The following is a 27724-nucleotide window of genomic DNA, read 5'->3' on the forward strand; positions in this document are numbered from 1 at the left end:
ACTTAGCGCCCACTTCTTTCCTATGCCAGCATCTTTATGGTTCAGGATTCCCTTTGGTCCTAGGCTTTCAGTCTTGAGAAGAGTAAACCATGCCAGCCTGCTGGAAGCCAGGCAGGGGCATTTACCAATTAATAGCTCCTCGCATCGTTCCCTTAAATAGCTTTATCTGTCAGAGTTTCATTTTCCTCTTTGCTTCCCCTTTAACAACCTCCTTGGGTTTAACTCCCAGCAGTAAGGCAGGATAATAGCAAAGATAAATTGAGATTCATATAAAAAAAAAAATAATAATAATGGAGATATCCCATCTCCTAGAACTGGAAGGGACCTTGAAAGGTCATTGAGTCTAGCCCCCTGCCTTCACTAGCAGGATCAAGTACTGATTTTGCCCCAGATCCCTAAGTGGCCCCCTCAAGGATTGAACTCACAACCCTGGGTTTAGCAGGCCAATGCTCAAACCACTGAGCTATCCCCCCCCCAATATATATATATAATACTTTTAAAAAATAATATACATAACTGTGTCATTCGCCACATGAACCAAGTCAAGAAAGGAGAAGTTAAGGCTGGATATACCATTGTGAAGAATATGTTAAGATAAAATTGACCATGTTAGGGATTAAGGCCTGCTCTACACTTAAAAATTTTACCAGTATAACTGTGACATATCGGAGTGAGATTTTTATCATTATATTTATACAAGTAAAATTCCCTGGGTGGATGCAGTTATACTGGTATAACAGTGACTTACACTGGTATAGTTATTCCCCTTCCCATACAGGAATAGCTATGCCAATATAAAGCACCTTTATACCAATAAAGATGTGTCCACACTAGTGGGGTTGTACCCCCTTTTAAGAATACCAGTGTATTAACAGTGGTACAGCTTCCTAGTGTAGGCAAGCCCAAAGTGCCGTGTCTAATCCAAATTTGTATTTTCTGCTCTTCATTGGCTGACATCACATAACCTTAATGATGGGCAGATCTCAACAGGTTTGCTGGTTCAACTTAGTCTGGGTAAGTCCTGAATAATTTGGAAGTCTATCAGCATACATTCAAACTCGGAATCCTGAGGAGTAAGGGCTAAATAACTCCAATGTATTAGAAGGTTAGAGGGGACCACAAGGGTTATCTAGTCTAACCCCCTGCCAAGATCAGGATTTGTTGTGTCTAAACCATCCAGGACAGATGACTATACATCCTCCTTATGAAAACTTCCAGTGAAGAAGCGTTCATGACCTCCCTAAGCCGTCTGTTCCATTGTCCTACTGTGCAGCCATATTGGCCTCCTGCAGGGGCCGCTCTAGCTTTTTTGCCACCCCAAGCACGGCAGGGAGGCTGCCTTCGGCAGCTTGCCTGCAGGAGGTCCCTGGTCCCGCAGATTCGGCAGTAGGGCCAGCGCAACCCATTAGGTGACCTAGGCGGTCGCCTAGGGCACTACAATTTGGGGGGCGGCGACGGTGGCGGTATTTCGGTGGCGGGACCTTCGCCGCCTCTGTGGGGGGCAGCATTTCGGGGCGGGACCTTCCGCCGCCTCTGTGAGGGGCAGCATTTCAGGGCGGGACCTTCCACTGCCTAGGACGGCAGAAAAGCTGGCGACGCTCCTGTTCGGCGGCATGCCTGCAGGAGGTCCCCGGTCCCGCGGCTTCAGCGTACCTGCCGCCGAATTGCCACCAAATCCGCAGGGCCGGCAGACCTCCCGCAGGCATGCCGCCGAAGGATGCCTGACTGCTGCCCTCGCAGGGACCGGCAGGGCAGCGCCCCCCCCCCGGTTTGCCGCCCCGGGCACGCGCTTGGAGAGCTAGTACCTGGAGCCACCGCTGGCCTCCTGTGGCTCTTCTTATCTTTCTTCTGCATAGGAATAGTTTGGTGTTGAGCCTCTAATACTGTATTACATCTTTGAGGAACTGCCAGCCTTCTTCAACTCTTTTTCTTCCTAATTGGTCTTTCCATGGGACCTTACCTACTATTTCTCTGAGTTGGTTTAAATCTGAAGTCCAATGTCCTTGTTTTGCTGTTTTTGTGTCTTCCTTTCCTCAGGATTTTTTTTTTTCATAGATTATAGGACTGGAAGGGACCTCGAGAGGTCATCGAGTCCAGTCCCCTGCCCGCATGGCAGGACCAAATACTGTCTAGACCATCCCTGATAGACATTTATCTAACCTACTCTTAAATGTCTCCAGAGACGGAGATTCCACAACCTCCCTAGGCAATTTGTTCCAGTGTTTAACCACCCTGACAGTTAGGAACTTTTTCCTAATGTCCAACCTAGACCTCCCTTGCTGCAGTTTAAACCCATTGTTTCTGGTTCTATCCTTAGAGGCTAAGGTGAACAAGTTCTCTCCCTCCTCCTTATGACACCCTTTTAGATACCTGAAAACTGCTATCATGTCCCCTCTCAGTCTTCTCTTTTCCAAACTAAACAAACCCAATTCTTTCAGCCTTCCTTCATAGATCATGTTCTCAAGACCTTTAATCATTCTTGTTGCTCTTCTTTGGACCCTTTCCAATTTCTCCACATCTTTTTTAAAATGCGGCGCCCAGAACTGGACACAATACTCCAGCTGAGGCCTAACCAGAGCAGAGTAGAGCGGAAGAATGACTTCTCGTGTCTTGCTCACAACACACCTGTTAATATATCCCAGAATCATGTTTGCTTTTTTTGCAACAGCATCACACTGTTGACTCATATTTAGCTTGTGGTCCACTATAACCCCTAGATCCCTTTCTGCCGTACTCCTTCCTAGACAGTCTTTTCCCATTCTGTATGTGTGAAATTGATTTTTCCTTCCTAAGTGGAGCACTTTGCATTTGTCTTTGTTAAACTTCATCCTGTTTAACTCAGACCATTTCTCCAATTTGTCCAGATCATTTTGAATTATGACCCTGTCCTCCAAAGTAGTTGTAATCCCTCCCAGTTTGGTATCATCCGCAAACTTAATAAGCGTACTTTCTATGCCAGTATCTAAGTCGTTGATGAAGATATTGAACAGAGCCGGTCCCAAAACAGACCCCTGCGGTACCCCACTCGTTACGCCTTTCCAGCAGGATTGGGAACCATTAATAACAACTCTCTGAGTACGGTTATCCAGCCAGTTATGCACCCACCTAATAGTAGCCCCATCTAAATTGTATTTGCCTAGTTTATCGATAAGAATATCATGCGAGACCGTATCAAATGCCTTACTAAAGTCTAGGTATACCACATCCACCGCTTCACCCTTATCCACAAGGCTCGTTATCCTATCAAAGAAAGCTATCAGATTGGTTTGACATGATTTGTTCTTCACAAATCCATGCTGGCTGTTCCCTATCACCTGACCACCTTCCAAGTGTTTGCAGATGATTTCCTTAATTACTTGCTCCATTATCTTCCCTGGCACAGAAGTTAAACTAACTGGTCTGTAGTTTCCTGGGTTGTTTTTATTTCCCTTTTTATAGATGGGCACTATATTTGCCCTTTTCCAGTCTTCTGGAATCTCTCCCGTCTCCCATGACTTTCCAAAGATAATAGCTAGAGGCTCAGATACCTCCTCTATTAGCTCCTTGAGTATTCTAGGATGCATTTCATCAGGCCCGGGTGACTTGCAAGCATCTAACTTTTCTAAGTGATTTTTAACTTGTTCTTTTTTTATTTTATCCGCTAAACCTACCCCCTTCCCATTAGTATTCACTATGTTAGGCATTCCTTCAGACTTCTCGGTGAAGACCGAAACAAAGAAGTCATTAAGCATCTCTGCCATTTCCAAGTTTCCTGTTACTGTTTCTCCCTCTTCACTAAGCAGTGGACCTACCCTGTCTTTGGTCTTCCTCTTGCTTCTAATGTATTGATAAAAAGTCTTCTTGTTTCCTTTTATTCCCATAGCTAGTTTGAGCTCATTTTGTGCCTTTGCCTTTCTAATCTTGCCCCTGCATTCCTGTGTTGTTTGCCTATATTCATCCTTATATATCTGTCCTAGTTTCCATTTTTTATATGACTCCTTTTTATTTTTTAGATCGTGCAAGATCTCGTGGTTAAGCCAAGGTGGTCTTTTGCCACATTTTCTATCTTTCCTAACCAGCGGAATAGCTTGCTTTTGGGCCCTTAATAGTGTCCCTTTGAAAAACTGCCAACTCTCCTCAGTTGTTTTTCCCCTCAGTCTTGATTCCCATGGGACCTTACCTATCAGCTCTCTGAGCTTCCCAAAATCTGCCTTCCTGAAATCCATTGTCTCTATTTTGCTGTTCTCCCTTCTACCCTTCCTTAGAATTGCAAACTCTATGATTTCATGATCACTTTCACCCAGGCTGCCTTCTACTTTCACATTCTCAACGAGTTCCTCCCTATTTGTTAAAATCAAATCTAGAACAGCTTCCCCCCAGTAGCTTTTTCAACCTTCTGAAATAAAAAGTTGTCTCCAATGCAGTCCAAGAATTTGTTGGATAGTCTGTGCCCCGCTGTGTTATTTTCCCAACATATATCTGGATAGTTGAAGTCCCCCATCACCACCAAATCTTGGGCTTTGGATGATTTTGTTAGTTGCTTGAAAAAAGCCTCATCCACCTCTTCCACCTGGTTAGGTGGCCTGTAGTAGACTCCTAGCATGACATCTCCCTTGTTTTTTGCCCCTTTTAGCCTAACCCAGAGACTCTCAACACTTCCGTCTCCTATGTCCATCTCTACCTCAGTCCAAGTGTGTACATTTTTAATATACAAGGCAACACCTCCTCCCTTTTTCCCCTGTCTATCCTTCCTGAGCAAGCTGTACCCATCCACACCAACATTCCAATCATGTGTATTATCCCACCAAGTTTCAGTGATGCCAACAATGTCATAGTTGTATTTATTTATTAGCACTTCCAGTTCTTCCTGCTTATTCCCCATACTTCTCGCATTTGTATATAGGCATCTAAGATACTGGTTTGATCTTTCCTCCCAGTTTTGTCCTGACCCTCCTTTCTCTCTGCCAATATAGCCCACACTCCCTCTCATTTCCGACCCATCTCCCCGGTCTCCATGCTCCCCACTTACCTGTGGGCTTTGCTCACCTGTCCCCGTCGATCTTGAATTCTATCACATCATGATTACTTCCTCCCAAGTCCCAACCACATTCACATTCACAACTAATTCATCCCTATTGGTCAACACCAATTCCAAAATGGATAACCGCCCTAACTGTTTCCAAAACTTTCTGAATTAGAAAGTTGTCCCTTCTACATGCTAAGAGCTTGGACATAATATGTTTTTCTGTAATAGTCTTCCAAAAACTATCAGAGAAGTGAAAAATCTCCATTAATACTAGCTCATGTGTATTAGCTAATCTTGTTACCTGCTTGTTACCTGCCTCATCCACTTCCTTGTTTTGATTTGGTGGCTATAATAGACCCCCTTATCCATAACATCACTACTATTCTTTTCCTTTTTTAGCCTCACCAGAGACTCTCAATAGGTCTCTGCTTACTTCCTCTTGGAGCAAGTGTATACATTCTTGATGTACAGCAGAATGCCTCCTCTTTTTTTCTCATATCTGTCCTTCTGGAACAAGCTATATCCCTCAATGCTGCTACTCCAGTCATGGGAGTTGTCCCACCAAGTCTCTGCAATGCAAATTAAGTCATAATTTTCTTCATATACCATGACTTCCAGTTCATCCTGCTTGTTCCCTTGCATTGGTATGCAGGCATCAAAGATGTTTTGCAGACTGCCCTGTTACTTTACTTCTTGCCTCTTTAATGCATTGTGATTTCTGGTCCCTTCTCAAGAATTTAGCCCCTTCCCCTTGACTTCCTTACTTGAAGCTAGATGTGCATTGGCCAGGCCCCATAAGATCTAGTTTAAAGCTCTGCTTATCACATTAGCCGTATGATGTACAAAGATGATCTTCCCAGTATTTGATAGATGAAGCCCATCCCAGCACAGTAATCCTCTTTCCTGGAATATTATATCTGCAGAATTTGAAATCTTAGAAACAAAATCTAATAAATTAGAGAAATCAATCTAAATAAAGAATGTGAGTGTAACCATCTTCTGCAAAGGGTAATAAACACAAAGGATAGCTTACTAGGGAATATAATTGAAGCAAAAATTTAAATTAATTACAGATGCCTAGATTTTGAGAGAGGGGACAACAGAAAAGAATGGAGAAAAGATAGAAGGGGAGACTCAAAAATAAACCAAAACAAAGGGAGGCATATGATGCTTCTTTGAATTACACTGGTCTACAATTTTTGAGAAGTCATCTGCTTCAGAGATAAAATGTGCTATTTATTATGTATTTTGATGTGCTGAATTCAAATATGACAATTAAAACAACTGATTGGCTACTGTTTCTAAGATATTTAAGTTTTTACATTTTATGTCTATGTATATTGTGTAGTTAGTAGAGTTTTAATCATAAATTGTAAACCTAGGTCTTTTCATGTGTTTATGGTTGCTTTACATGATAATATTTCACCTGTCCTGTTTATGTAACACTTTAAAAATCAGCAAAAGGGTTATATAAATACAATTTATTATGAAACAAAAGGCAAAAAACTATTATGTACATAGTTTAGTCCTATTCGGTGTCTACTCGGCACTTCTTGGCTTGTCTCTTGTATTCATTAAATGGAGCATCTCTTGTCACTGTCCAGCAATAGTCTGCAAGCATTGATGGGCTCCATTTGCCCTGATAGTGTTTCTCTATTGTTGCAATGTCCTGGTGAAATCGCTCGCCACTCACTGCTCCGCAGTTCGGTGGAAAAAAAATCTAGATGAGAATGCAAAAAATGTATCTTTTATGACATATTGCAACCAAGGCTTTTGTATGCCTTGAGGAGGTTTTCCACCAACAACCTGTAGTTGCCTGCCTTGTTGTTTCCGAGAAAATTTATTGCCACTAACTGGAAGGCTTGCCGTCTTTTCCTTGCCACGTAGTGCATAGTCAAATGCATCATCTTGAAGAAGTTCACGAATCTGAGGACCAACAAAGACACCTTCCTTTAGCTTAGCTTCACTTAACCTTGGAAATTTTCCACGGAGGTACTTGAAAGCTGCTTGTGTTTTGTCAATGGCCTTGACAAAGTTCTTCATCAGACCCAGCTTGATGTGTAAGGGTGGTAACAAAATCTTCCTTATTCAACAAGTGGTGGATGCTGAACACTTTTCCTCCCAGGCTCCAATGACTGTCGGAGTGCCCAATCTTTCTTGACGTAGTGGGAATCTCTTGCACGACTATCCCATTCGCAGAGAAAACAGCAGTACTTTGTGTATCCAGTCTGCAGACCAAGCAAGAGAGCAACAATCTTCAAATCACCACAAAGCTGCCACTGATGTTGGTCATAGTTTATGCACCTCAAAAGTTGTTTCATGTTTTCATAGGTTTCCTTCATATGGACTGCATGACCAACTGGAATTGATGGCAAAACATTGCCATTATGCAATAAAACAGCTTTCAGACTCGTCTTTGATGAATCAATGAACAGTCTCCACTCATCTGGGTCGTGAACGATGTTGAGGGCTGCCATCACACCATCGATGTTGTTACAGGCTACAAGATCACCTTCCATGAAGAAGAATGGGACAAGATCCTTTTGACGGTCACGGAACATGAAAACCCTAACATCACCCGCCAGAAGATTCCACTGCTGTAGTCTGGAGCCCAACAGGTCTGCCTTACTCTTGGATAGTTCCAAATCCCTGACAAGGTCATTCAGTTCACCTTGTGTTATGAGGTGTGGTTCAGAGGAGGAGGATGGGAGAAAATGTGGGTCCTGTGACATTGATGGTTCAGGACCAGAAGTTTCATCTTCTTCCTCGTCTGACTCAAGTGAGAATGATTCTGGTGCATCAGGAACCGGCAGTCCTTCTCCGTGGGGTACTGGGCATATAGCTGATGGAATGTTTGGATAATGCACAGTCCAGTTTTTCTTCTTTGACACACCTTTCCCAACTGGAGGCACCATGCAGAAGTAACAATTGCTGGTATGAGCTGTTGGCTCTCTCCAAATCATTGGCACTGCAAAAGGCATAGATTTCCTTTTCCTGTTTAACCACTGGCGAAGATTTGTTGCACAAGTGTTGCAGCATATCTGTGGGGCCCACCTCTTGTCCTGATCTCCAATTTTGCAGCCAAAATAAAGGTGATAGGCTTTCTTAACCATAGTGGTTATACTGCACTTTTGTGATGCAAAAGTCACTTCACCACAAACATAGCAGAAGTTATCTGCACTGTTCACACAAGTACGAGGCATCTCTGCTCACTTTGGCTAAACAGAAATGTGTCCCTTTGCAAAATCAAACACTGACAAATAAGAGAGCACAACACTGTATGATTTCTAGAGCTGATATTGGGCAATTTGTTCAGCAGAGTGATGTAAGCTTCATTATGATTGCATCATTCATGACTTCTAGGAATAACATGATGCAATTAATATAATGTATGATGCAATACCAGCTTCAGATTGCATCATTCATTGCTTTGCCTAAAAAGCAAGTACTGTCCAAACCCAGTCATAGATTTATTCATAGATCCAGTCAAAGATGTATTTTAGTCATTTCTGGTTTAAATTGACATCTCTTCCCTTTATAACTCACTTATCCTCCGCCATTCCCAAGTCAAGGGTCGTATATACTGACCCAATAGCATATCTTGAAAACTAGAGCCAATCAACAATTTTAAGCATCATTTTCGTTCTCAGTGACCCAGAATTAGTAAAGTTTGACTACATTTATTTCAAAAGCATTTTGGCTGTAGAGCAGTGAAACAGAAGTAATTTTAACTAATTAATTAAATGTACTTTCCAACAGCACTACCAGTACCCATCAACCCATAAATCATTGGAGGGAAAATGGTGATCCATTGGGGTTCCATTTAATTGGTTGCATTTTAACTGCAATCTTAAATGATATAGACTCATCTTTTTTATAGTCAGACAGCTGCTGATTCTGAGGTTATTAAACCTCCCTAACAGCTGTACTACAATGTGTTTAATATTCTGGATGATGAAGACAACAAGGAGACTTACCCTGCCAGCCTGCCCCTCTTTCTGCCAATCCTGCCAAAGTCAGCCCCAACCCCTGTCCCCATAGGACGTGGACTCCATGCATGAAAAGGGGAAAGGCAAGGGACATGTGAGCAGGAGATGGCTACTCTCTGCTATCATCCCCCTGGAGATATGCAGGGATTTTCTGGTAGAAAATATTTCTGACCCAGACAATAATATTTCAAGCAAGTTATCCCTTCATGTTCAGAATAACCTTTACTTTACATGTCATGTTTCTTGAGTAGCTGCTGGGAGCTCAGCTGTGCTGTCATGAGCAAGGCTGAGGCAAGTGAACTGTGCTATCATGAGCAAGTGTAGTGAACCCGACCTCCACACTATTCAGCAACTATCCTATGGGTGGGTCTCATCCCCTGCTCACTCACAATGCAAGTGCAGGGGGAAAAAAACATAAATAGGAACAATAGGACAAAATCTTCACAAGGTGAACCTCCAGGAGCTTCCTCTCCCCTGTGCAGGTAGTTCCTGGGTAGCGGACAATTTGGCACTGTATCTCTGAAATCAAAGCATGGAAAAGAGGTGTGGGAAATGGAAAAAAACTTGTCAAAGTTGAGGGCTTGCAAAGTATGAAAAGTGCAATATGCTTCAGGACCTGTTGTGTTGGAGCCTATTTAGCAAATACATAAAAAAAGAAAACAGAGGGAAGAAGGTGAGAAAGCACTACAAAGGTTCGGAGGATGTGAAAATCCTACACAGGTGAGGTCAATGGCTGGGTCAATTGACTCGGTAGCAATAAATAAACTAAGAAAGCTGAGTGTACAAGGCTGATGGAACTGAAAGCATTAGCGAGGCGATGTGAGACATTCACTTATGAAAGATACACTAAGAACACAGAGGAGATGAAACAATTTAAAGTACTGCCTGGAAGAGGGGGGAAATAATGTAACTGAACTCAACAAGTGGCAAGATATCAAAGGCTATGTGTTGTCTATGAAGTATATTTACTCTCAGGAACCTAACATTTTTTGTGCCCAGTCCTGCACCATGCTATGTACTTTTGCAGCACTCAGCACTTTACAAGACTGAGAAGCACAGAACTGGTCAAAAAATGGTGTTTATTTCCCTGAAGAAAATTACAACTTTTTGGCAAAAAATGTCTAAAACTGAAAACTGAAAATTTCAATTAAAAATTGCTGCTGTGGTGCCTTACGCCCCTATTCCCCTCTAGGAACCAGAATCCCAGACCAGATTACATTTCCCAAGATGCAACCCAGTCTCCCCTCCGACAGTGCATTATGGGAGATGTAATCTGGCTGGGGAATGCAGCCCAGGTTGGAGAATGGAGGCATGAGGCACGTGAACTACAACTCCACTGAGCACCTGTTCATCATTTTTGCATTGAAATGTTTGTGTTTGTGTTTTTGCAAAAATATTCATTTAATTGAAAGCTCAATTTTCTATTGAGAAAAAAAAAGTTTCAACAGAAAATTTTCAACCAGTCCTAGTAGAAGATGCCTTTTTGCTTTCCACTTGCCTGCTACTGTTGTTTATAACAGCTGCTGTATTTGCTTAGACATACATAGAATTACCTGTGCCAAAGTCTATAAAACACAATAAATTTACTCCAGATTTACAGCGATGTAACTGAAAGCAGAATATGCTGTCTTGTATCTGACCCATTGGTTTGTAAATCCTTTTGACATACATTTAGTATGAAAGATACTATAGAAAACCAAATTTTATAAGATATGCAAAAATTGTGTGAGGAGAGCAGGTGAAAGTTTGCCAGCGCTCTTCAGTGGCTGTGTTGTTGCTATAAAAATATTTGAAATAGTAATTCTCCCCTCCCATTTTAGTAATTTCCCCTCTTCCCCCATTTTACTGAATGTCTGGATTTGATTTTGAATTACCTAAATCTGCAGTTTCATGGAAGTGCCTTAGTCTTTGTTATGGCAAGAATGTCCCTTGTGCACAGCAACAGACTACATGGCCTAGTGGATAGTGCAGTAGACTGGGACTCAGGAGACCTGGGTTTTATTCATGATGTTGCCACCAGCATCCTTGGACAAGTCCCTTCACCTCTCAGTTTCCCCATCTGTAAAATGGGGATAATACTTTCCTGCTTTGTATAGCACTTGGAGATGCTACATAAGAACTAGTTATTATTTGTTTCTATCTGTTGCACTTGCTGTTATTTTTAATTCTGTATTATACTGGGCTTATGTGGCTTACATTATACCTTGATGTGCATCTTCTATTTCTCTTTATAAATTACCCACATAGAAAGCAGTTTTTAATGATTTTCAGAAACATCATGACAAAGAAATACACTAAGACAGCACATTCTTTAGTTGCTGCCATTATCTAGTGATTTGCAGTCTACCCTAGTGGTACAGACCAACATTTAGCTGCCCTTTCCCTCTGAATTGTCAGTCCCCCTGGGGCACTTTCATTCAAATGCCAAGTCCTTACTTCATCCATCACTATCCAGCCTTGCTTGTAGAGAGATTGGGGTGTGATTGATCAGAATTCTGGGAATTAGGTTGGGATATTCAAGCATATTAGCTGCATGCTAGCCCAGAGCATAGTAAGCCAGCATGCTATTTTAGTACAAATGGCAATACCCAAGGAAGTTTGTATTGACACATAGACAAAAAAATGTGTATATACAGCAAAGAAATGTAAAATGAGTTTCTCTAGGATAGTAAATATATTTCAGCAGTATGAAGGCTTAATAAATCATGAGAGAATTAGCCACAAGTGAGCCATATGACAGCATCATTCTCAAAAGCTGAATACATTTTATAGAGATCATTTGTGGAAAAGTAAGCAAAAAAGATACTTCATTCACAAATGTGATTAACTTCATTCTCTCAGAAATGTGTTCAGCTTCACTCATTACAAACATCTTTATAACTCTGTGACTAATAACAAAATCCTTGTAACCAGATAAGGAAAAGAATGTTGAGTTAATATCTGCTTAATATGGTTTTATGTACAATTTTACAAATAAAATGTCAGGCAGATACTGTACTTAAACCTGCATTTTCTAGGAGAATGATAAAGATTTCCTGATGCATGATGTGAATTATCATAAACTTTAGGAAATTATGCATAACATGAAGAGTATTTTTTAAAATATTGCTCAGGAAAGATGCCAAATAGCAGCCCTGATGACTGAAATCCTCTACCCTAGAACAGGTACAGCATGAGCAGCACCTCTGCAAAATTTCTCACACTGCCTCAACCCTGAGTTGGAGAGAGAACCTATAGGAGTGACCAGAGGGTTTCTGTCTCCATATGCATTCAGTGTTTGGCCTTTATGTAGTCTTTCTAACCATGGTTCCGATGATTATCTAATGGGAACTAGACTGAGATGACTTGTCCATTGAAAACAGGATTGAGAACACCAGACAGTTATCAGAAAACTTTCATTTACTAAGGCTGTGTCTACACTAGCACTTTTGTTGGTATAACTTATGTCACTCAGGGGTATGAAAAAACCACCCCTCTGAGTGACATAAGTTATACCAACAGAACTGCCTGGGTGGACAGTGCTATGTCAGCAGGAGACACTCTCCCACCAACATAGCTACCACTGCTGGTTGGAGGTGGTTTAATTATTTGAATGGGAGAGCTCTCTCCCATCGGCATAGAGCAGCTACATGGGAGAGCTTACAGTGGCGCCGCTGCATTGGTACAGCTGTGCTACTGTAAGGTCTCTAATGTAGCAAGGGCCTAACAGTCTCTGTGGGTTTGGATACATGACATGGAGGTGAAAGGCTCTACTACATCCTACTAACATTATATCATGTTACTCTGTTAAAATAATTTTAAAAGTATGTCCATTAAGTACAGTTAGAGAATGAACTAGCCTTTCAACTTTGAAAGCCAAATTCGGCTTAGTTTATGGGCAGCAGTGCAATTTTGCCAGCAAAGTTGGCGAGCACACGTAGACCTTCAGCAGACCCTGAGCTGCTCTGGTCTTCTCCCAAGGCCCTTCAGCAGTACGAACCCCATTTCATAACCCACCATCACTATCCATGAACACCTCAGTCTTCTCAAACACACTCACTCATTCCTCCTTCCAATTTCCAGTTTCTCTTGACAAAATTCTCCTTGTCCTGACAACTGTCCCTCTGCCACATACACCCCATTATGCCTTCAATTTTCCCCTCAGCTTTCCTCACCCCAAGCTTGTGTTCCCCAAACTCCCTTCCCCCAAGATTTTCCCTCCCCTTACACTAGCTTGTGGTCCTCAATGGCTCCCCTCCCCTGTACCTGAACCTCTATGGAGGGTGAGTAGAGAGTAAAAGCTGGAGCTGTTGCTTGGTAGAGGGCTAAGGCTCCATTTCTTTTTTGCAGCTAGCTCAGATCCCTCCCTGCCCCATTGGACTCCCTCATGTCTGCGCATATGAACTTGTTGGGACCAAGCACTGAGCAACTTCATGCCTGCCCAGGAGGTAGAGCAATGCCCACTGTTGCGGCCTTTTCTCTGCCCACTTCAGTAGCTGATTGTCAGCAGAAGGAAGACAGAATTAGTGCTTCTCAAGGCAGCAGCCTCAGACACCCCACTTTGCTGCCTTCCTCTTTTCCTCCCTCCCAAGTGTCTGCTGAAAGATGGAAAGGTGAGGACACACACGTTGTCATCCATTCCTCCCAAAAAAGTACATTCCTGCTTATGTATGAAATTATTCTGAGGGTCTCAGTCCAGTCCACATCATAACCTACACTGTAACTGGGTACCTCTGATAACTTTGCTCAAATGTTTTTGATGCAGCAACACCACCCTGCTGTGAGCAAGCTTGCACAGCATCTGACTATTCCATGCCGACCTCCAGGCAGTGAAGTAAGGAGTTTATTGTCTACACTTATTGAAAAAGATCTATTCCAGAATAGCTACTCTAGTAAATTTCCCAGTGTGGACAAGTCCTTAGTCTTTCAGTTTAAGTGAGAAGAAATGTATGCCATAATAAATAATGTTAAAAACATGTTTCAATTGTAAAATATAATGCCCATATAAGTGGGGGCTGGTATTTTTCTGAAGATAATTAGTCTCTTTCAAGAGGTTTAATTATACAATGCATTAATAAGATGGCAGACAGTAATGCCCTCTGCAAAAAGTCATCAGGGGCTGCTTTTACCACTAGATTTCCCTATTTAACATAGATTGAAAGCCTGCACATGCAATTACAGTCATTTCTGTGCAGCAGGGAAACTCTGCACCTCTAATGACACAGACATATTTATTCAAGAATTGCATAGTAGCTGAGGCAAGTTTAAGGTAGGCTGGTGTGAATAGTTTCAAAATATATAAAAACACAAACATCCTTTTTTGCCACATAGCAGCTATATACATTGTCTCCTTGTGCTGAACATGTTTAAAATTCTGATTGTATGTGCTGGTTGGCTTCTGTTCACAAGACAAGTATTAATTACTTAAGTATAAAATAAGGATAGTTCAAAAAGTGTGTAACAAAAGTCACATGCTGGAGGCTCTTTATTCTAATGACTTAAGAAAGCTTCACATTTTTATTTCTAATTAACCTATCAATAGTGATGTCGCTTAAATACTCCATAGGAATATTATCTTCTCATTATTGCCAGAAAACATGCTGCCCAATTTCATAGCTCAGTTGTTTTTATGCATGGATGGAGAATATGAATTAACTTGAACTGAAACAGACTTTTTTTTAGGGACAACTCTCCCCCATGCACACTAGTTTCATAAGTACATTCAATAAATTAATATGCCAGGAAAAATGAATAATGTTTATTTTTATGCTTAAACATTATTGGAATACAGTACAGTAGCATTTTGTTCATTAATTGAATCATGTCAGTAGATAAATTAGTGGATTCTGATAGGTATTTATCTCGACTAGTGCTAAAAATTCTGCCAGAGCTACATTCTTTTAAAAAAGAAACATCACATAAAATTAATGCTTATGAAAGTTTCCAGATTCTTAGCCCTGGAGACTGCATTTCCACAGAATAAGTACAGCACAGGCAGCAGCCATGCAAGCTTCCCACAGTGACCTGCCAATGGGCGTCATCCTTAAACTGGTGGGAATATTCTGAGGGAGGGGAAAATAACTCATTCATGCCTTGTCCTTTTTGTTGAGACTGCCAAGAAGGTTACAAATCACTGTTAGTGCCAATTGCAGGGGTGGTTATTGTGCTGCAATGCTTGCCTGCTGGGAACTGGAATGAGACCACTAACTCATTTCACATAGGCCATCAAACAGCCATCAGATGGGCTGCTTTCATTATAACTCTGCATGCAGATCCCGTGTGAAGCTGTTCTTAAAGAAAAAAATTAATGTAAAAGATTGGAAGCCACAATCTGTGGCTTTATGAGGCCAAAATATTGAATTCCAAGGGCTACATTCTCCAAACCCTGCATGCTATCTGTGCCTTTGAAAACTGGGGATTGGGGTGCAAGTGCTCTTGCGGTCTGCCACACAAAAAATTACACCAACACGACATGTTAGTACCAGATGCTAATTCTCCAGGGATTTGAGGTTTGGTTCAGATATACATTTCCAGAAAGGTGGGGATGTTTATCTAAACCATTTAGGGACTATCCAGATCATTTTATGCCTTCCCCACTTAACACCACTCCTTTCTTCACAGGCCTCACATAATAAACACAGAAAATAACCTTTACTCCTGCAGGCCCTGTCTCTCCCATGGCCTTGAGAAGTCTTCTCATGTGAGATTCCTCCCTCCATGCACATCTTCTGTGGGTACCAGACTGGCCCAACCCTCCTCCTGTGGCTTGTTGATAGGGAGGGACCAGTCTGCAGCACTCCATTTCCCCCGTATAACATCAACTTCTGGGGGCAGCCAGCCAGCCCGCCCACTGCCTCCTTACCTCTGCAACAGGTGTGTCAGTGTGTACACTGACATAATTAGGTCAATGTACGCTGCCTTACTAACTGTGTAGTGCAGACCAGGCCTGAGGCATGGCAATGCTGATTGTCACAATGCCTAACTTGTAGGCACCTAGAAAATCCAGCAGGCGTGCTAAGAGGCAACCTACCCAATTGGGCCCCAGGGGTGAAATGAACATTTCCTGGTTCATGGATCACTCTGGGGTTAGGCAGGAAATAGATGCCTGAGTGCCTTGAGTGAGGCAACAGTGCACATACCCAGAGGCAGAAACTCTGGCAGCTAGGGAACTTCTACTGCAAAAACTTAGGCACTGAGTGAGTTTAGGTGTTTTCAGGGTTAGGCAGCAGCCAAGCGGGAGTTTTGTGACTCCAAGTGGAGGCTAAAACTTGGACATAGGCACCTAAGCATGGGAGTTAGGTGCTTAAATACCTTTGTGGATCTGGGCCAGAGTGACTAAATGTACAAGGACGATGTTGGTACATTACCCTATAAACTTTGTATACATTTTTAAGACCTCCAAGTGGAAAACGGTTGCTCTGTGGCTGAGGTCTCATGCCTTCCTGAGAGACAGCTGACTTTTGCAGAAATGCCACTTTACAATAATGGTCAGATTTTCAGACAGCTCCCGTTCAGCCCCTAAATGAAGTGGCCAGATGTTCAAAGGCATTCTGCCTGCAGCACTTTCCTTTGCTCTCAATAGGAACTGCTGGGCGATGAGCATGCTTTAAAACCTGGCCACTTCATTTAGGTGCCTAAAGGAGAACTGAGCTCTCTTGAAAATCTGGCCCAAGTGCCCCAACAAAGGGGACCAATTTCCCCTTGAGATGTTAATTAGTTGGACTAGGATTTTGGCCCTTTTAAAACATCTCATGTTATTTTCGCATTCTTTTATATTTTAAAACAAGTTGAAAACTCCGTAGTGACTCAGCTATTTGCTGCCTATGTTGAAAGAAATATTTTAATCCATTAAATATATAAAAGGTTATTTTAATAGCAAGTTATTTTCTTCAGTATGGCCAATGAGACCAAAACAAGGGCAACCAGCAGAGGCAGGGGGAGAATATGATATTAACTTAACCTTTTTCCATATTAAAATGGATTAAAATCTCTGTCCACTCAGGAGTGCAGAGGAGTTGCTATGGGCTTTACAAGAAGGACTGTACTCTGAACCATAATTTTCCTGAGTGCCTACCTACAAAGGGTTTTAATCAAGGAGTTTTAAAAACACCTCTTCCGTTGTATCTGCACTGGCACTTCTCTGCTCAGGGCATGACATCATACAGTCTTCATAGTCTCTCTGTATTCCTCCCTACAATACATTTGGTACAGTCACTTTAAAATTAGATACACATGACCAGCAGTCAAGTACCTCCCACTGTGAGAAGCCTCTAGATGCAGGTAAATAGAGTTCTGGTCCTGTTGAGCTACAACAAAGCAGACAAGCTGTCCTAGCACTGATAAATACTATTGTTTAACCTACACCGCTGTTTTCCTAGTGATTCTTCCTGAGTCGCTGATCTTCAGCAACTGCATCTTGTTTATATTGCCACTGCTCCTTCCGATATCATCCAGTGCTGCATTTTGGAGTTTGGTTACAGGCAAAATGAATTGGTGGTTTCTTCAGCACAGCTGCAAATATTAACAAAAGGGCTGATGTGCTGCTAATAGCGTGCTCACCGACCGGTCGCTTAGCCACATTGTTGATATAACTGTCCTGCAAAATGAGGGGGAGGCTGTGTAATTGCATTGCATGAACCACATCAGATTTGCTTTTATATACACACTTTCTCTACCAATTTCTCCCATGCTGACCAGATATGGCTGAAAGCAATCTCTCCCCTAATCATTGAGAAGATGTGAAGTCTCTGCGAAAGTCAGCTCTTCTCAGTAAGGCTTGGTCTACACTAACCCCCCAAATCGAACTAAGGTACGCAACTTCAGCTACGTGAATAACGTAGCTGAAGTTCGAAGTACCTTAGTTCGATCTTACCTCGGTCCACACGTGGCAGGCAGGCTCCCCCGTCGACTCCGCGGCTCCCCCGTCGACTCCGCGGTACTCCTCTCGTCTAGCTGGAGTACTGCAGTCGACGGCGAGCACTTCCAGGTTCGACTTATCGCGTCCAGACAAGACGCGATAAGTCGAACCCAGAAGTTCGATTGCCAGCCGCCGAACTAGCGGCTGGGTATAGACGTACCCTAAGACAGTGGAAGCAGACTCAAATAGGTACCAAAACTGGGAGGGTGACAGGAGTGTGGGGACTGCAAGTGGCTATGGGTTAGACATATTACAAAGGGGTGTGAACTGTACATATACAATATGCAAATACTTATTTTTACATGTGATGTACTTTAGGCTGTAAAATGCGGAAAAGATTTGATACTGCTGAGAGCTGGTGCAGAGTGTTACTCATACGAGCACAAGATAAAAGTGATAGGCAGAAACCTTTGGGAACCTGATCCTGCATTAATGAGTGTGCTGCTGCATAGCCATCAGACCCGCTTACTCTCTAGCATTTGGTCAGTTTGCTTAGCCGTCTGGTCGGTCCCTCGCTGTCTCTGGCTTTCCTCAGTCCCACTACCCCTTGCATAATGGGAACAGGGACAAGCTAAAGGGAAGAGGAGCTGCAGAAGCTTGCAGGTCCTGTGTCTGTACCACTTTAAGACAGCAAACATCAGGACAGGCAGGACTTGATATTAGATCCATTCAAGGCAGCTGAAGCTAAAAAACTGAGCTGCTGGTAGCCAGCCAGAGAGCATCAGGCCTGGGCCAAAACACAGAGCCCTACACCAATTTAGCAGCCTCAAGATTTTCAGAAGTTAGATAAGTATCCACTTACCTGAATTAAACCCAAGGTATGAATCTCTTATAGTTTCCCCATTATGGCTAACATATATGATTAATATACCACATGCAAAAGAAAAACTAATGTCTTAGAAACTGCTGTGAAATGTATACCAATTTGCATCCACGTTTCAATTTTGAGTAGTGACAGATTCCTTTAATAAAACTAATTATTAAATAACCCAACTGCTTCAAAAGAACATACAAACATGAGCAAATTAATCCTCACAACACCTCTTGTGCGGCTGGTAAGTAAATCGCCCCATTTTATGGAAAAGGAAACAAAGGCTGATAGAAATAATAATGAACCTGACTGTGGACATCAGTCAAATGGCAAATCAGTGGCAACAGAGCTAGAAGTAGAACTCAGTGGTTTGTTGGTCCCACTATAGTTCTCGGTTCATTAGACTATACTAGTCCATCATTTAGAAAGAGCAGGGCAGTTTTTTATGAATGCACAATTCAATATATGATCTCACAAGCACCATGATGTTTCTATTTAACCTACGAAAGAATTAGCTTGGGACGCCAAACTTTCCTAATTTACTTAATATTAGCGCTTCAAATGGTACTTTAAAATGGGATGATGCTCATTTAACATGATTTTGATATCATCACTGATAGGCCAGTGTGTCTATACCATTAACTTCAGGGTCCTGTGTGACAACAGCAAAGCCAATACAGTACTGCTTTCAGTGATAATCAATCCAGTAAAACACAGAAGAGATGGAAAAGTTTCCAGTGACTCCAGCACATCAAGCAGTCAAAAAAACCTTTTTTGTATAGAAGGCATGAGACATGTTACAACCACAATACATTAATTTTAACAAAAGATGAGCAACATAATATTCCATACTCAGAATCCATTCTGCAGGTTTAGTCTGTTGATTCTGTCCTTCAGATAGATAGGAACAAATGTACCTGGATGTGTCTGGCTGTCATTCAGGAAACCTGTGATCCACTGAATATGCCTTTTTTTTAAATGTTCATTTTATTGCAATTTTTGCCTGATTTGATATTTTTCTTACCTGACAGGTGGGGGATCAAATAATTGAAATCAATGGGGAAAGTACAAGGGATATGACACATGCCAGAGCAATAGAGCTAATCAAGTCTGGTGGCAGGAGAGTGCGGCTTTTGTTAAAGCGCGGAACAGGCCAGGTTCCAGAATATGGTGGGTTTCATTATTTTTTTCTCTCTCTCTCTCTGTGTGTGTGTGTATTAAAATTACATTTATTGTATACTAAGTATCAATTACACATTTAGATCACAGCACTTAAGCACATACTTACGTGCTTTCCTGAATATGGGTGGACTTATGAGCATGCTTAAGTGCTTTCTTGTACTGGTGCGGAAGATATGAACACATCATTTTCAGCTATGCCAACCCTGTACAGGCAATACTTAAAATATATCTACTGGTAGGAGCACTTTGAACTCTTTAGCGGCATCTCTGAGTGTGCTAGAAGTTGCTGATGCATTCTTATAATCTTGCTTGATAAAACAATCCCTTCTAATACACTTCTATTGGTATTTCTCTGTACATTTGGAGTCATTGGGGCTGATTCCACTCCATGGCAAAACTCCCACTGACTTCAGTTGTGCAAGCGTGAGCCTGTAGTGTTCATTTTATAATTTATTTCTTAAGCTTTCTCATTTATCAGACAACCAAGAATTTACATGGATGACATAATAAAAGTCAATTCTGAATAAAGAGACAGCATTTGCTCTTTTGGAAGTGGTAATAGGACCCTTTAATTTTATTTTTAAATTTTGTTTTGTGTTTGTATTTCCTTGGAATTTTTTCTGCTCCAACTTTTTAAAAGGCTTCTTAAAAGTGTGTATAATTTCAAGCCATATTGAAACATATTCGTTACCTGACAGACTGCAATGGTGTATGTTATATAAGTATGTATTTAGTGATATCTTGAAATGTATGTGAATATATCAATGCACATTTAGCCCCAAATCCTGCAAACATTTACTCATGCTTAAATTTAACACCGTAAAAAATCCATGGGTCTACTCAGAGTAGTAAAGTTAACCCTGTTCATAAGTATTTGCAGGATTTAAGTCCTTACAGAGCTTTACAAATTAATTTTCTTTCCCTCTGGTCCATAGTGATTCCTCTGAAGTCATTACCACCAATATGTATGTATGATAAGAACTATTACATACAATGCAGAAAAACATAAGAACTGCAGACTTATATAGACCCCTTAATAAAATCCCAGAGCTTTAAGAAAATAAATAATAAGATAATAGCTGTGATAAGCAAAGTTTAGCCTTACAATCAGTTTTAAAAAACTGTTGTAGTCCACTATAGTATCTACAAGTAAAGTATAACAATTCCAAGACAAGGAACACGATAGCTAAAAGCCCTAACACTCTAGAAATGTATAACTAAAACGCCTCAGCAAGACATAGGGTGCGGGCAAGGACTGATGATACATTATGATAAATTCTGTAAAATAAATAGTAGAAAGTTCAGAATGAACCTTAACCTGAAGAAACAAGAATTTAAAATAACCAAAGCCTTTGTAATTATAAAATAAGTAAAATATGAGGTGAGGTGAGGGGGTTTGGCTAAGCAATCAGAATTTCAGATACTTTTCTGAAAAGTATCTGAACCACTAAGATATATAGAATAGGACCTGAAATTTCAAAAGAAAAGGCTTTTTCATGAGACTTACATTACCTCCTGACACCAGTTGGTCCAAAAATACCCTCACCCTTTCTAGTGGTATTTTGGCATTTACAGTGTCATTTCCAGACAGAACCAGGAATTACAAAGATAGGAAAATGTAAAGTATTTTTAAATAAAAAAAAATCTATTTGAGCTTTCAAAATTGTTAGATTTAGGTTTGATTAAAGGCTCAGATCAATTTCTACATTTTCCGTACTAATTTGTCATCCCCATACTAAGCACTGCAGTGGGCACTATTAAACGCACTAAGTCAGCCAGTTGTGAAGACGTCTGTCTAGCCATTGTGCCACCTCAGGAGTAGTTAAGAAAACCCCAGAAAAATAAATGTTTTTTCCAAATGATGGTAAAAATGACCCCAAAGAAAATTTGGACACTTGAGGACAATGTGGTCCTGAGGACATCAAACTAACCAGTAAAAAGGTTACTGTTTTTGAACCAAGAATGTGTTGTTGCATAGTAACAAGACTAAAGAGACTTTTTTCATTAAAATAAAACAGCAACTCTGTTTTTGCCAGTAGATATTGAGAAAAGAAATGTTTCTTAATAGCCTAAAGTCATCATAGTGTCAAGAAACCTGCCTCTTCTAGGAAGACTGGTGGGTATTGCAGTCTGTGAATCAATGACATTCAAGTCTCTTGACTTAGTCTTGAAAATTCTGGGTTTGCCTTACATGAGGAAGATCCTTTTTGATTTATAGGACCATTGTGTTTTTAGCAGAATGAGAGATTTGTACTACGTACAAAAGACAAAATTTTTTTGAAACCAAGGCATAATAGGAGCCTAACTGATACCAGTCGAAGCAGCTTTCGGTCCAGAAAAAATTAAAATTAACAATGATAAGAATGTTCTCTGCGAAAGAAGAGAACATTTAATAAAAAGATGAGAGCATTATGTGAAAAAATTAAGGGTCAGATGATCAACTCAGTATAGCTCTGCTAAAGTCAACCCAACTATGCCGATTTACATCACCTGCTTCAATACATGCAATTATATAAAAGAAAATGATTTGGGGGGGGATGTGCTTGGGGAAGGAAGGGTTTCATTTGAAATGGGTTGGGAGGGTGGATTACATTGACCCTTTTTATGTGTTCTTATAAATAATATACTAGGGGTTTAGAGAAATCAAAATAAATAATATAAATATTACAGTTTTAAATTAAAAGTTAACTTTATCCTCAATATTTTGTGGTGTCACTCCCATTAATACCAGTGTAAGTCTCCCAGCTACTGCCCCTTTCTCTTCTGAAAACATTAGCGTTAGTATCTGTCCGACTTCAATTGAGATCCGCTAAGTTCATACTGAGAAATTTTTACCTCATCTTCTCACCTGGTAAAAGTGTCAGGACATGTGGTTGTGGTTTATAGGTAGGGCCCTACCAAATTCACAGCCATGAAAAATGTGTCATGCCCCGTGAAATCTGGTCTCCCTCCTCCCTCCCCCCTTAAATCTGGTCTTTTTGTGCTTTTACCCCATACTGTACAGATTTCACAGGGGAGACCAGCGTTTCTCAAATTGGGGGTTCTGGCCCAAAAGGGAGTTTCAGGGGGATTGCGGTATTGCCACCCTTACTTCTCTGCTGCCTACAGAGCTGGGTGGCTGAAGAGCGGCAGCTATTGGTCAGATGCTCAGCTCTGAAGGCAGCACTCTACCAGCAACAGCACAGACATAAGGGTGCCAATACCATACCATGCCACCCTTACTTCTGCGCTGCTGCCTTCAGAGCTGGGCGGCCGCTGACTGAGGCAGCAGCACAGAAATAAAGGTGGAAATTCCATACCAGGCCATTCCACCGCTGCCCATCTCTGAAGGCAGTCCCGCCACCAGCAGCAGCGCAGAAGTAAGGGAGCGGTACCGCAACCCCCCCTACAATAACCTTGCAACCTCCCATAACTCCTTTTTCGGTCAGGATCCCTACAATTACAGCACCATGAAATTTCAGATTTAAATAACTGAAATAATGAAATTTACAATTTTTAAAATCCTATGACCATGAAATTGACCAAAGTGGACCATGAATTTGGTAGGTCCCTATTGATAGGAGAAGGAGCTACCCACCATTTTAGTTTCAGTTATTTCTTCCCATGGACCCATCCTCTCCTACAAAACTCAGCTTTATAGGGCGAGCTGAATCACATCTCCTAGTGACTCATTATCTGCTCTTTATTGACACTGCAGCCCCAGTGATGTGCTGTGTCATTATTTATCTATGGACCATGTAGTAGCACGATATTTATATTTCCATGCCAAGGAGATCGCCATCCCTTCCATACTGAGAGTTAGCTGAAGCCGCTCTCAGGTTTCCTTCAATCACTGATTAGAGATACTGGGTCACAACTATCCTTTTTCCTTCATGGCCGCAGGCAGTCAGTTGCCCATTCTTTTCTGCAGTTAGAGTTATGAACATAATTATTTATAAAAACTAATAAATGAGGCATGACTGTTACTCAAATTCAGATTTTTTCTTCTCTCATGTGGTCAGCATTGGCCTTATTTCCTCCGGTGTTAGAGATCCTATTTTTCCAGCTTCCAGCAGGATTGTTTCTCTGACCAGAACTTCTAATCCCCTTCCTGCCTCCCAATTACTCGCAGCACACACCACCATATGCATGTCCTGGAAGTGCTACCTAGACACCTCATTCCTAGCCGTTAATCAGTCTGAGAGCAGTGGAAATATTTAATGGGACAAGTTCCTAGCGGGTCCACGCCACTTCTTAAAGCAACCTTCATTGACACGCTTTATGTTTTTCCTGTGTGTTTTAATTTCCTGGTGATTTCAAGAGCTTGTTACAAGCTGTAATTCATGAATTCAAACAAAAGATTTTTTCCTGATATGACTTTGCTTAAAAACCAATTCTGCAGCCTTTTGAAAAGTAGTCTGCATTTTTAGGCATCTATCTTGCCAAACATGACATAATAACATGCTTGGAAGTGGGACCTACATGCCTAAATCTTTGCAGAATCGGGGCCTTAGTGCATTGCTAGTTATTTAAGGAAGAGAGGTTTTTGTAATTTAGTTACAATGTAAAGTTTCAATATACACAAATGCTGGAATTAGCAGTGACTCATTTTTCAAGAAGCCCTGGGGAAGCTCAGCTGTTTGAGTTTCAGCACAGCCGCAGTGATAACACTGAAAATGACAGAGCTGATACCAATACAAAGATTTTTGATATGAAGGAATTTTCTTTATGATTTTGGAATTTAATAAAACCCTTCAATTTTATGAGTTACAGCTCCTTTAAAAAGCACCTCAAGATGTCTTCCACAGTTCAGCAGAATCTGCTTCCCAAATATATATGTATAGTACCTTGATCTTTCACTAATATGATGACTTACTGCATGCTTGTTAGTCTTGGCTTTAGAGAAAGTCTTTTTCCTGTATTTATAAGCTTTTTACTCAGCTGTTCTAAACTTACTAAGGATTCTTTGTTCTAACAATAGTAATATATCTTTGTCACTGGTTCTGTTAATTCTAATGATTGGTCCTAGGCTGTTCCTCCCCTTCCTTTAGGAATGGTACCTTCCAGTCTCTCCATGTGCATGAAAAGTGACAAGCATGGGTCCCCATATTTCTACTTATTGGGCCACCCTAAAGACACGGTTTGTAAACTCTGCATGTATATTATCATTCTCTAATATGCTTTTGTTTCACGCAACTGTTTTAACTGAGGCTTTTCCTACTTTTTCTTACACGCTAGCTTGTTCAGAGGCTCCTACTATATTGGACTGTTCTTAATAGTTGAGAACCTAATCAACTAAAGCGAATGCCTATCTATTTTAGATCCTTAAGAATATATTTTCATTTCCTAGATAGGAGTGTAGCCCTGTAACTTCCACTGCTGCTAGTGGGAGAAGCCCGGCTATGTCCCTCTGAGAAGGTATCCTCTTGTATTTGTAACAAAGATTTACGCTATAAAGACAACTTTCCTAGAAGAGTAACTAAAGTACTTAGAAGCCAATGCCATAGTTTTACCCCTTTCTGATGGTACTTGGCTCCCCAAAATACTGTTAATTTGAAGATGGAAGTTATATCTTGACCTAAAATAATGTTGCTGTGCTTTTGTTGCAACATTCTATAGTAAAATTTCCCCCCCCCCTCCCCAAAATGCTGATTCAGATGGCACAGCTTTGCACTCAGTTTCAAGTTATTTCCTTCATAAAGCAGGTCTTACTGCATGGTTTGTTCAAAGTTACCAAATGCATAATATATAGTCACAGCCCAGAAATGATACCTGAAAGGAAACATTTATTTTTCCTGGTTCATATTGATTGTGGTCATCAGAGAAATCTCAAAAGTAATCTCTGCTGGTACATTTAACAGTTATGGAAGTCTCTCACATAATAACTTTGTACAACATAATATTTTCATTAAAACTGTGGCCTACTAGCAGAACAATCTAAAACACTTCAAGCAGAAAGGTTGGGAACAGAGAGGGAGATTTCCAAAGGTGCCACACTGCCATCTGGGCCTTTGAAAATCTCCTCCAAATACTGTACATGGCCAACATTTCAGATCCTCTAACAATGTTCTCACAAAATTTGCAGTCTCATTTGGGGTGAGGGGGTGTGAAGTGCAGTAGTCTGTTATTGTGCATGCAGATCAGTTACCCATCCTATTGTCCTTTGCAAATGCAGTTATCCAGTTTGTGTCCCCAAATGTGACTTTGCATCTACAAACTGATATAACCATATATTTTGCTGACACAGTTTTAGAGGCCCTTTGAAAACTATTGTACTAACAGATTTTACATTTGTATCCAGTTCTCAGATTTGTTTGAACGTCTGAGGCAGTATTGAGGGGTCTCAGTAAGGGAATTAATTTCTTAGTAGTGTGGAAATCAGAGCTGTCCCATTTCACACAATCTGTTATCTCACCTCACTTCCACTTCATGCTCATTGGCAAAGACAGTACAGGTCATCTTTCAAGATACTGAGAGGCGAGATCATGCAGACAGAGAGCTGCACTACATAGCTATATCAGATTCATCTGGTAAGTCTATATTCACAAATAGAGTGAGTTAGGTGACCTTGGCTCCACAATGAATACTATCTCATATAACCATGACTTTGCAGTGTCACACACACACACACAAATTACTTTTTGTTGCTTTAGGTTAAGAAACATGGGAAGGAACGTTTTTCCCTCCTAAAACTGGTAGATGTTGGCATCCTCTATCAGTGTTTCTTAATTCAGTAGCACTCAGTAACTCAGCTATGGTTGCCGATGTTCTAATTATTATTTGGCCTTATTAGAACTTTTCTTGGAGCCAAAACTTGACAGAGACAGGGTGTCAGTCATCAACATAAAAAACTTTGTCGGATGGAATTTTCAGCTTCTATAACACATAGGTTTTTAAAACTTCCTGAAAATAATTTATAAAAGCTCTACTCTAGGAATCCTTTTGGGGAAGTTCTATGGCCTCTGCTATACAGGAGGCTAGACGGGATGATCACAGTGGTCCCTTCTGCTCTTAGAATCTGTAAGTCTATGAAAATGAAAGTGAACTGAAGCTACCAGCACAGTTCACATAGTCCCTGAATAGCCATTAGGTGGTAACAACTTCCAACCACTTCTGTCTTGACCTATATTCAGACAAGGGACAGGGTTCCATTGCCTAGTCCTTCATTTACTCAGTCCCTTCAAAAAGCAACAAGGCGTGATATCAACTGACCATCTTAGAAGCAGAAAGCTTGCTGTGGAAATTAACTAAGAAAGTACTGTTATTTATTTTAATGTAATTAGTATTTCACTTAAACTATTTCTTAAAATCCACCTGTCTTTTCAGTTTCTATATTCAGGATATTTCAGCTTGCACATTTGTAACAGCCTAATGAACTTTTTTTAAAATTTAATATGGAGATATACCTATCTCATAGAACTAGAAGGGCCCTTGAGTCCAGTCCCCTGCCTTCACAGCAGGACCAAGTACCATCCCTGACAAATTTTTGCCCCAGATTCTAAATGGCCCCCTCAAGGATTGAACTCATAACCCTGGGTTTAGCAGGCCAATGCTCAAACCACTGAGCTATCCCTCCTCCCTGTTATTAATTTAACATTAATAGCCAAGATAATAGCTTTATATTTATTTGAAAAAAAAATTCTTATTGAATACAGTATTTTTGGGGCTCATCAAAAATTGCTTGCTTAGTAAAATTGAGCTGAATCACTGACTTGCTTTAACAGTGAAATCTAAAGCTCATAACAAGTAAATTTCCTGGACTTTTCTTACTGCATGTGTAATTATAAGATCAGGTGCCCTGATGCCCTACAACAGTGGTCTCCAACCTTTTTATGCACAAGATCACTTTTTGAATTTAAGTG

At 40.9% G+C, this 27724-nt stretch overlaps 1 protein-coding gene across 11 annotated transcripts in view; it reads left to right on the forward strand.

The window, feature by feature from the left end:
- The window catches only part of MAGI2 (membrane associated guanylate kinase, WW and PDZ domain containing 2), a 1117725-nt gene that overhangs the window by 1073708 nt on the left and 16293 nt on the right, over positions 1-27724 (forward strand). For 9 of the 11 annotated variants that reach the window (XM_034765732.1, XM_034765767.1, XM_034765757.1 and 6 more), the window contains one exon: positions 19733-19871. In XM_034765732.1, coding sequence (XP_034621623.1) covers positions 19733-19871 — 139 coding nt within the window. Of the gene's footprint in view, positions 1-19732; positions 19872-24913; positions 25003-27724 lie in introns of all 11 variants that reach the window. The other 2 variants (XM_034765801.1, XM_034765810.1) reach the window with 1 other exon arrangement.

The sequence above is a fragment of the Trachemys scripta genome, chromosome 1 (assembly GCF_013100865.1).
Source record: "Trachemys scripta elegans isolate TJP31775 chromosome 1, CAS_Tse_1.0, whole genome shotgun sequence".
NCBI classification, from domain to species: domain Eukaryota; kingdom Metazoa; phylum Chordata; order Testudines; family Emydidae; genus Trachemys; species Trachemys scripta.